At 45.1% G+C, this 11,475-nt stretch overlaps 1 protein-coding gene across 5 annotated transcripts in view; it reads right to left on the reverse strand.

The window, feature by feature from the left end:
* The window catches only part of TANC2 (tetratricopeptide repeat, ankyrin repeat and coiled-coil containing 2), a 615,727-nt gene that overhangs the window by 61,102 nt on the left and 543,150 nt on the right, over positions 1-11,475 (reverse strand). For all 5 annotated transcript variants that reach the window (XM_075350282.1, XM_075350280.1, XM_075350278.1 and 2 more), the window contains 2 exons: positions 9,870-10,021; positions 8,339-8,507 (listed from right to left, as the gene is read on the reverse strand). In XM_075350282.1, the coding sequence (XP_075206397.1) occupies positions 8,339-8,507; positions 9,870-10,021 (321 nt within the window). The remainder of the gene's footprint in view (positions 1-8,338; positions 8,508-9,869; positions 10,022-11,475) is intronic.

Raw genomic sequence — 11,475 nt, forward strand, 5'->3', positions numbered from 1 at the left:
GCAGTACCTCGTTTGCAGGCCGTGTTCCTGCCTTGCTGCTCCGGCAGTACCCCCGTCAACAGGCCGTATTCCTGTCCCAGGTGAGCTCCTCAAGTCTCCATTGGACTCACCTGGTTATTGAAAGCACACGTGCGTGGGCACCTCTGTGCTACCCTCGTGCCATATTCTCGTGACTTCCACTGGTACACGTGCGTGGGCACCTCTGTGCTTCCCCGTGCAACAGGTACACCGAGCCGTGAGATCTGTGCCATACAACCCTCACGGGTTAGGGCAGATCGGTGTACATAGATCGTCTGTGACATTCCAGACGATCGCTAGCAGCAACCCGCTCACTCTTCACCCACCATAGCGGCGGTCCCTTACACCGCACAGTGGACCTTGACCGGCGGAAGCAGTCCATTTCCCATCTTGGCACGCTTCCCCGGGTCCCCCTCGTAACAGACATCATTCTGATCCAATGCACTGTGATGACATCATTCTGATCCAATGCACTGTGATAACATCATTCTGATCCAATGCACTGTGATGACGTCATTCTGATCCAATGCACTGTGATAACATCATTCTGATCCAATGCACTGTGAGGACATCATTCTGATCCAATGCACTGTGAGGACATCATTCTGATCCAATGCACTGTGATAACATCATTCTGATCCAATGCACTGTGATGACGTCATTCTGATCCAATGCACTGTGATAACATCATTCTGATCCAATGCACTGTCATAACATCATTCTGATCCAATGCACTGTGATAACATCATTCTGATCCAATGCACTGTGATGACATCATTCTGATCCAATGCACTGTGATAACATCATTCTGATCCAATGCACTGTGATGACGTCATTCTGACAGAATGCACTGTGGGGACATCATACTTATCCAATGTACGTGATTGATGACATCATTATGATCCAATGCACTGTGAGGACGTCATTCTGATCCAATGCACTGTGATGACATCATACTGATCCAATGCACTGTGAGGACGTCATTCTGATCCAATGCACTGTGATGACATCATACTGATTCAATGCACTGTGATGACATCATTCTGATCCAATGCACTGTGAGGACATCATTCTGATCCAATGCACTGTGAGGACATCATTCTGATCCAATGCACTGTGATAACATCATTCTGATCCAATGCACTGTGATGACGTCATTCTGATCCAATGCACTGTGATAACATCATTCTGATCCAATGCACTGTGATAACATCATTCTGATCCAATGCACTGTGATAACATCATTCTGATCCAATGCACTGTGATGACATCATTCTGATCCAATGCACTGTGATAACATCATTCTGATCCAATGCACTGTGATGACGTCATTCTGACAGAATGCACTGTGGGGACATCATACTTATCCAATGTACGTGATTGATGACATCATTATGATCCAATGCACTGTGAGGACGTCATTCTGATCCAATGCACTGTGATGACATCATACTGATCCAATGCACTGTGAGGACGTCATTCTGATCCAATGCACTGTGATGACATCATACTGATTCAATGCACTGTGAGGACGTCATTCTGATACAATGCACTGTGATGATGTCATTCTGATCCAATGCACTGTGATGACATCATACTGATCCAATGCACTGTGATGACATCATACTTATTCAATGCACTGTGATGACCTCATTCTGATCCAATACACTGTGAGGACATCATACTTATCCAATGCACGTGACTGATGACATCATTATGATCCAATGCACTGTGATGACAGCATTATGATCCAATGCACTGTGAGGACATCATACTTATCCAATGCATGTGATGACATCATTATGATCCAATGCACTGTGATGATGTCATTGTGATCTAGTTCACTGTGAGTACATTGTACTAATACAATGCATCCACCTGAAAACTAATATAATTAATGTACCTGGCATTAAGCTATTCCAATGGAACCATCAAAAGTCTGTTTAATCCAGTGCCCCCATCTCTATAAATTAATGCACCCCCGTAAGTTAATTCTAATACAATGATCTCCTACTACTACTACATCATTCCAATACAACTATGCCTCCTCCTGATAATACTAATAGAATTCTCACCCCACAACATTAAAAACCAGCGATGTACCAATAGCCCTTTATCATGGTTTTGACACAAAGTAGGGTCTCATTGCACATTCATACACCCTCCACATATATTTTTTTGCTCAAGACAGGTAGATATGCCAGCTAAAGGCAATAGGGGCACATCAGGCTCAAAAGTATCATGTATTCAACATTTGCATGTGCCAACACCATAGAAATGCCAACTGAAGATCTCAGCGGCGCTGATGCATGCCAATCCCCTTCACCTAATATAGAGGTCCAACCACTTCCCAAATGTTCTCCAAACACGCAGAAATCAGACCAGAACACACAATTCCTAATAAAACAAGACAAAACTTCCAGGTTAACGACCATGTGGCTCCCTTTCTTACAATGATGCGGCCAGACTATCGTGTTTCTGTATAAGAAGTATGTTTTCCGTGTACAGAGACATCACGTCTGACATCTTTTCCCGCTTCAATGGGTTAAAATAAAATTTCCCTCTATGATTGCAAAATAAAAAGAAAATTAAAATAGCTGGGCGGACAAATTAATCTCATGCCTATTTAAGTGTGACAATGTACGTAAATTAGCCTCATGAATATGTAAATGTGCGTTGCCTGGTGTCGTGCATGGGGTACGTCGACAAGTGGGGAACAGCGGGAAGGAACAGGACAAGCCTGAAAATCACCAGGAACATTAACTGGTCCAGAGGAATTACAGCGATGGAGAGACGAGCGTTCACACACAAATATGGCTTTAAGACGAGAACGCTCCACCGTATGAGACGTGTCAATAAGTGTATAATCAAGAAGGCAGTCACACCATCTAAGTCTATACAGTCTGTAAAACATTCTAGCCTTTCTTTTTATTTTAGTTTTTTTCTTACATTTGATTACTGAGAAGTGTAGAGAAAAAGTTTCTACCTGAGCTCTATTAACAAGAAGGCCAATTGTTAAAGGGAACCAATCACCAGGATTTTCGTATATAACCTAAAGCCAGTGCTATACTGGCACTATCAGGCTGATTCTATACATACCTGTAGTGGTCAGCTCGGATGTATAGGTTGTGAAATCCAAGAAAGTAAAGTTTATAAAATTAGCAGCTTCTTCAGTGACAGCAGCTGAGGATCCGATATCTGGAGGGGTATTCATACTTATCCCCTCCCCCTGTTAGAATTAGCATAAGTATTATACAAACTATTCACTGTTTCACTAGCAGGACCTGTGTGAGGTCATACTCACCCATATGACCAGAAGGGGCTTCCTGGTATCCAGCTTTGTTGGCTGAGGCCCCACCCCTTCTGGTCACATGGGTATGACCTCACACAGGTCCTGCTAGTGAAACAGTAAATGGTTTGTATAATACTTATGCTAATTCTAACAGGGGGAGGGGATAATTATGCATTCCCCTCACAGATATTATCTGTTCCTCAGCTGCTGTCACTCAAGAAGCTGCTGATTTTATAAACTTTACTTTCTTGGATTTCAAAACCTATGTATCTGAGCTTTCCACTGCAGGTATGTATAGACTCAGCCTGATAGTGTCAGTATAGCACTGGTTTTAGGTTATATAGGAAAATCCTGGTGATTAGGTTCCCTTTAAGATCACTTTATAAGGTCAAGTTCACATCCTCATTATGGAATTCAGTTTGTCCATCCCGTTCTAGGACACACAATCAGAATTAACGTCCAAAAATGGATCTAATGCATAACTGTAGCGGAAGCAGAGGCATCGCACTGATTACCTTATCATTGGTCCCTTTCAGCTTTTAGAACAGAACAAAAACAGCAGGAAAAAAAAATCCATTCTAAAAACCAACACATAACAGAACCCAGATGGACCCCACTAACCAATGGGGTCTCCCTGCTTCTTAAAGGGAACCTGTCACCTAGAATATGCGTTCTGACCTATCAGCAGACGCATGTGTGCCCTAATTACACCTCCCTATCCATCCTTGCGTTGTAAAATTGTGTAATATGAAAGTAATAAAAAACGTTCTGTTACCTTCATATTTGCTATGTAAATTAGAGAGCCGTTGGCCATATGGGCGGCGTCTTGCCCTATGGATGTCTGCATACTTTCCGTGGTATCACGCCCCTGTCGCTCATTCTATCCTGCACGCATTGCGGCAGGCTTCTTTTCCGGGCGTTTACTCGCCGGCTTCAGACGCGCACTACGCATGAGCAGTGCGCGTCTGAAACGGACAAGGAGAACTTGGAAGAGAAGCCTGCCGCAATGGTAAGTATAAACGCGCACAGGATAGAATGAGCGACGGGGTACCATGTGACTCCATGGTATCACGCCCACAGGGGCGTGATACCATGGAAAGTATGCAGACGTCTATAGGGCAAGGCGCCGCCCATGTGGCCAGCGGCTCTCTAATTTACATAGGAAATACAATTTTACAACACAAGGATGGGTAGGGAGGTGTAATTAGGGCACACATGCGTCTGCTAATAGGTCAGAACGCATATTCTAGGTGACAGGTTCCCTTTAATGTATAAGTTATACAATGGATCTGTTTTGGGCATGAACGCTACACGTTCTAGACCAGTCTTAATTTTAAATACGTTTATGAATAATTCCACAACACAAACACTAAAACCCGTAATAGACGAGGGAAAAATCGCAGGTAATCTCAATATCGTTCTAAAGACAGTGATATTCACAATGTGTAGTAGCTGCTAGCGATCGTAATATTTCATCGTCGTGAAACTAGATTTTTCAACTTGCTTAAAGATTATCACTTGTCGACATAAAATTTCACTGTGTAATAAGTCGCCTTAAGCTTTTAAACAGCTAGCGACTTTCTACCGACTGCAACAGCGATCTTTCGAGTGATTATTTGCTTTTCTAATAATGAGCTTATATGCACAATAGCGACACGATAACTATTCACTCCTCAATCGCTATTGTTAAAAAAAAAAAATCATACGGTCTAATATGGCCTTGGGATATGAAGATATGCCCTGCGCTCTGCTCAGCTACCTTCATCAGTGCCATACACCTGAATAGAGCAGTAGGTACATACTACAGTGCCATACAACCACTTCTGGCCACAGGGATAAACGAAAAACCACTCCTATGTTCTAACCAGTGGGTGTGCCAGCAATTGGATCCACAGGGAGCCATTATCACCTATGCAGTGCTGACTTGATAAAATTGGAAAAACAACCATAATGTGCGGATTAGCCAGACCATTAACACCTGGGTGCCATAAATTACTTAAAGGAATCTATCACCAGGATATTCCCCCCTAATCTGAATGCAGCATAATGTAGAGATTGAGAACCTGACTGTTGAGGTGTCACTTACTGGGCTGCATGCTGTACTTTTGATATAAATCACTGTTTTATCATCAGCAGATTATCACTAAGACTGCCTTCTGTAGTCCTCCATAATCATGAGCTCTGTATAAACTCACCCCCAGCACTGATTGGCAGCTTTCTGCCTATGCACAGTATACACAGAAATCTGCCAATCAGTGCTGTGGATGGGGCTATACAGAGCTCAGCATTCAGAGAACTGGTAGATCTGCTGCAGATAAAATAGTAATTTCATTAAAACTGCAGCACGCAGCCCAGCAAGTCATACATTGATGGAACTGGGGTCTCTGCCCCCACATCATGGTGCTCTGAGAAGGGGTAGCAATAACCTAGTGAGTGACAGATTCCATTTAAAGCGCTCACATTAGATAGTTGTCGGCTGAACAGCTGACAGCTATCTTTCCCGAATACTCATGATGGAAGCAGAGTCTGCCGGTACACTGTATGAGAGAAGCTGCCCGACTCCTCCACCAAAAGCTTATTTCACAGAGAAATAAAAGAAAGAAAAAAAAAGATTGTTGGAAATCCGGTAGGCTGGATCCTTCTCTTCTCCAACATCATCTATCAAGAAAGAGGTGGGGGGTGTGTGTGTGTGGGGGGGTCACTACATACCCAAAATAACAACAAGGGTGCCTGTACACATAGCTGTATACCGCACTGCCAAGAATTGTACAATAAAACCTCACTGCGACTTTGCAGCAAATCACCAGGGTATCGGCCACCTGCACCACATGCATGGACACCCCAAGTGCGCTCCCTACAGCAACCTGCTGACGGGCTCACGCTAGAGAAGAATTTATACTACTGCACCGCACAAGCTGGAAAATGGATAAAGCAAGTAAGGGGAAAACACAGTAATCGTATATTATGGAGAAGCTAAAGTTTACAATCTAATTAGAGAATACAAGTTACACGTGATAACATTTTAATCATTAAGGCAAGATTAAAATTCAGGGGATGGCTGCATGCTTACACTAGGGATAAGGAGAGCTTTGACAACAAATTTCCATAGAGGAGTCTCACACCACATCGTATTTAGTCTATGCACAGGACGGTCGATCAAGTGCATCTCTGCCTGGTCAGCTGCATGCACATGGGGCAGTAGGGGGGCAGCACATAGGGCAGGAGAGGGGGCACATGAGGCAGTAGGGGGGCAGCACATTGGGAAGGAGAGGGGGCACATAGGGCAGGAGAGGGGGCACATGAGGCAGTAGGGGGGCAGCACATTGGGCAGTAGCCAGGCGGCGCAGAAGCCAGGACAATAAGGCGGCACATGAGCCAGGCCAGTGTATCTCTTCCTGGTCAGCTGCATGCACATGGCGCAGTAGTGGGGCGGCACATTGGGCAGTAGGGGTCGGCACATGGGGCAGTAGGGGGGCCGCACATTGGGCAATAGGGGGGCGGCACATGGGGCAGTTCAGTAGCCAGGCGGCACATGGGGCAGTTCAGTAGCCAGGCGGCACATGAGCCAGGCGGCACATGAGCCAGGCCAGTAGCCAGGCGGCACATGAGCCAGGCCAGTAGCCAGGCGGCACATGAGCCAGGCCAGTAGCCAGGCGGCACATGAGCCAGGCCAGTAGCCAGGCGGCACATGAGCCAGGCCAGTAGCCAGGCGGCACATGAGCCAGGCCAGTAGCCAGGCGGCACATGAGCCAGGCCAGTAGCCAGGCGGCACATGAGCCAGGCCAGTAGCCGGGCGGCACATGAGCCAGGCAAGTGTATCTCTGCCTGGTCAGCTGCATGCACATGAGGCAGTAGGGCGGCAGCACATTGGGCAGTAGGAGGGCGGCGGCACATGGGGCAGTAGGGGGATGGCACATGGGGCAGTAGGGGGATGGCACATGAGCGAGGCCAGTAGCCGGGCGGCACATAAACTAGGCCAGTAGCCAGGCAGCACATGAGCCAGGCAGCATATGGGGCAGTAGTGGGCTGGACACAGCTGGCATAGTATTGCAATAAAAAAATGCTAAAGGGGACAGTGATTCATCATTAAGCACATTGTGTGCCTCCCTCTTAAAGGGGGTGGCCAGGGTATGATATTGATGACGTCTCCTTGGAATAGGTCACCAATATCGGCTCATTGGGGGTGTGATACCTGACACTCCTACCTATCAGATATTACCAGCTCTACCATTGGATGTAAACTGTGAACAGCAAAGCTCCATACACCACGTAGTGGCTGGTTCTGGGTACTGCAGATCAGCTCCTAATGATATGAATGACTGTAATGTCAAATATGGATTCAAATATATATGGCAGGCTCCATCAACAAAATGATCATTGACCAGACGATTATATGTTCAATGGTTGTTAAACGGTCAACCTACTTCTATTTAATATATAAGGCCAAGAAAATATAAAAGAAATTGAAGATACCCTGCTTGCTATGTGAATACACAAACATCTGGAAAGGATTAATCAAATGTACTGTATGTCAGGAGTAAAGGCAAATACACTGAGATATGAATAAGACAAAAGACCTGGGGGCACAGCAGAGTAGCATGCCGGGACCACCAGGAAACCAGTTAACCTATTTAGAAAGAAAGGGTGGGATATGCTGCATTGTGCCTCGCCTTGTGTACAGAAGGGGTTACTGAGCAGACCCCTCGGTCCTCTGACAGAGAGAAATCAATCGTATTTTGTGGATGCCTTACAAGTCAGGACTCGGTGGGACCACTCAGAGTGAGATGAGGTGTATGTGTGAAGACTGGTAATGTCGGACGAAGACGCAATGTGCAGGGACTAAGGTCATAGAAAGGGCTGTGAATAACTACTAGATCAAAGCCAGCTAAGCGCTTTGTAAAATAAGAGAACAGGACACCGGATCCAGCACTACAAATCAATACAACCTATGGAAATAGCGCTGCAGCCCCCAACCGTTTCGAGCAGCTGGGTACATCATGCACTGCGCTGGGGTGAAGGGCCACTTACCAATAATGCCGCTGTCCCTGCTCTCCAGGGTGGAAGTGGGGCTGCAGTCCTTGGTGGGGACGGTGGTGTTGGGGGGCGGAAGGGTGGAGCATGGGCTGCTGGCCGGTGGAGAGGCTGTACTGCTGGTTAAGGTGGAACATGGACTAATCCGCTGGGTTACTGCTGAGCCCTGGGTAGGAGGCAAAAATGATTTAGTAGTCATGGAAAGTCCGAAGCTATAGCATACTATACTCAAAACTAAAGGTGCAATACATTTGGAAAAATCTGGATTTCCTCACATAGGTTAATTGTACAACTATCATTCGAGTAACAGCTGCTTACACAAATGACGATGAGACCCCTGATAAATGATTCCCAATTTTGGATCTGGTGAACATTTCTATCAGGATATTCTCAGCTAGTAGCAAGGGCAGCAATCCTACATAGGATATACATAGATCTCTTAGATAGATACTAAGATAGATCTCTACATAGATCCCTACATAGATCCCTTACACCTGATGATGCTGGAGTACTCACTAAGAGAATCCATATCAGAATGACTGTATAATGCTTAATGAAAGTACAATCTCAACTCCGCCCACCTAACCTGATTAACAATTCCTAAGGGGTACTTCACACACAGCAAGATCGCTACTGAGATCGCTGCTGAGTCACGTTTTTTGTGACCTCATTAGCGATCTCGCTGTGTGTGACACTGAGCAGCGATCTGGCCCCTGCTGTGAGATCGCTGCTCGGTACACACAGCTCTGGTTCGTTTTTTTATTGTTGCTCTCCTGCTGATAAGCACACACCGCTGTGTGTGACAGCGAGAGAGCAACAATCCTGAATGTGCAGGGAGCAGGAGCCGGCGTGTGACAGCCTGCGGTAAGCTGTAACCAAGGTAAACATCGGGTAACCAAGGTGGTTACCCGATATTTACCTTTGTTACCTTCCTCCGCAGCTCTCACGCTGCCAGTGCCGGCTCCTGCTCCCTGCACACGCTAAGCGGTGTGCACTGGTAACTAAGGTAAACATTGGGTAACCATACCCGATGTTTACCTTAGTTACCAGTGTCCGCAGCTTCCAGACGCCGGCTCCGTGCAAGCGCAGCGTCGCTTGCACGTCGCTGCTGGCTGGGGGCTGGTCACTGGTCGCTGGTGAGATCTGCCTGTTTGACAGCTCACCAGCAACCATGTAGCGACGCAGCAGCGATCCTGACCAGGTCAGATCGCTGGTGGGATCGCTGCTGCGTCGCTAAAGTGTGACGGTACCCTTAGTGTCTCTCCTCAATGCTGCTGAGATATCACATTGCTCAGTATAAACTGCAGCTGTCAGTCAGGTTGGTAGGCAGAAAATGAATACACACTTGTGAGCTTTCCCACTCTTTAACTGTACATGGCTTATCAAAGCAAACACATCAGCCTCATCAGGTCTAAGATATCTATTTAACAATGTTTGCAGTTTGTATTGTGAAATCTGGTGACTGATCTGCTTTAGTAATAGTTTAATCGTCAATCTAAATCATGGTCACTATGTTCCTTCCTCTTACCTGGTTTTCTTCTTGTCCCTCCATGCTGTACTGGGGACCTGCAGCTTGGACGTCGCTGACTTTTTCACCCAGGAGGAAGCCCAATCGGGTCATGAGGGTGTTGGCAGCCTCATCAACAGATGGAGGAGGGCCCAAGACAGACTCCTCTTCCCCTATGAATATGAAGAACAGACATTGATTAGTTTTCATCAGTGCAGGGACGTTGGTGAGATTTATATTGCATTAGAGTGCAAATTGAGGATGGGGTAGTCAGAAAATATGTGCATATAACGATATGGTCACATACGTCACAACGGAACAGATCACCATTTTATCAATGTCATCTGACTGATATGACTTGTGACAGTCTACATTCACAAAACTGGAAAATTGGGGAAAAAGTGTGACTTTATCTATGTGCAATATTCAAAAATAGCGGTTGCACTCAGTAAAGGCAAGGAGAAAAAACAAGAATGTAGATGGTGAATATTGGAATATGAATATGCATTACTGTTAAGAAAACATAAAAAAGTTTATTTAAAAAATATGAGTTACTTAGCAAATAGCAAATAAAGGTGGCCAAATTTACTTGTGCCAGGTCAAGGTGTAACTCTCATTACTCTCAGCAATTAGAGTAGGACCCACATGAGAAGTACACCTTGACGTTGGTTACTGGGCACAAGTAAATTTGGCCACCTTTATTTGCTAAGTAACTCATATTTTTCATAGAAACTTTTTCATGTTTTCTTGGCAGTAACGCGTATTCACATTCCAATATTCACCATCTACACTCTTGTTTTTTCCCCTTGCTTTTACTTGAGTGCAACTGCTATTTTAGATATTGTATGTCATGTTCAGTATGCACCAGTTCAGACTATGAGATTAGTAAGTGACGGCAATTATTTCTAGTTTATCTATGTGCAGACAGCGTTTGACCCTGCTGTCCGAAGTACTGTTTATGTTAGGAAAATGTGCACATCTATTCCAGTATTTCACAACCAAGGCTCTGACATATGCCTCTACACAGCCTTTAGCCGCCCAGCAAATAATTGAAAAATAAAAGTCGGAGGAGCTCCATGTGTCGCTGTATGGAGCCTGCAACAAAAGAGCAAAGCTTTTGCAGAAAATTAAAGGGGTTGTCCACTACTAGACAAAGCCTTCTTAACTGCCTAATTACCAATCAGCAGCCTTCACTAACACTGATTGTTATGTCACATGACCACTGCAGCCAATGCCGCAGTGCTGACATCATCAGAACGTCACTGGTCCAGGGGGTAAGTACATACATATATTTTTTATTTTATGTAGGGAACTTTAATAGTTAAAAGTGGTTGTCCAGTAATGGATAACCCCCCTTAATGGTTTACATTTGTACAGTGTATTCCCACTGGAGATAAAGGCCTGAATTGCAAAAAAAAATGTACTGAGACGAAAGTAGCGACACAGCCAAAGAATAAAATAAGCAAGTCGTAGCATATACAGTTAGGTCCAGAAATATTTGGACAGTGACACAAGTTTTGTTATTTTAGCTGTTTACAAAAACATGTTCAGAAATACAATTATATATATAATATGGGCTGAAAGTGCACACTCCCAGCTGCAATATGAGAGTTTTCACATCCAAATC

Source organism: Anomaloglossus baeobatrachus, chromosome 5 (assembly GCF_048569485.1).
Source record: "Anomaloglossus baeobatrachus isolate aAnoBae1 chromosome 5, aAnoBae1.hap1, whole genome shotgun sequence".
In the NCBI taxonomy this organism is placed as follows: Eukaryota; Metazoa; Chordata; class Amphibia; order Anura; family Aromobatidae; genus Anomaloglossus; species Anomaloglossus baeobatrachus.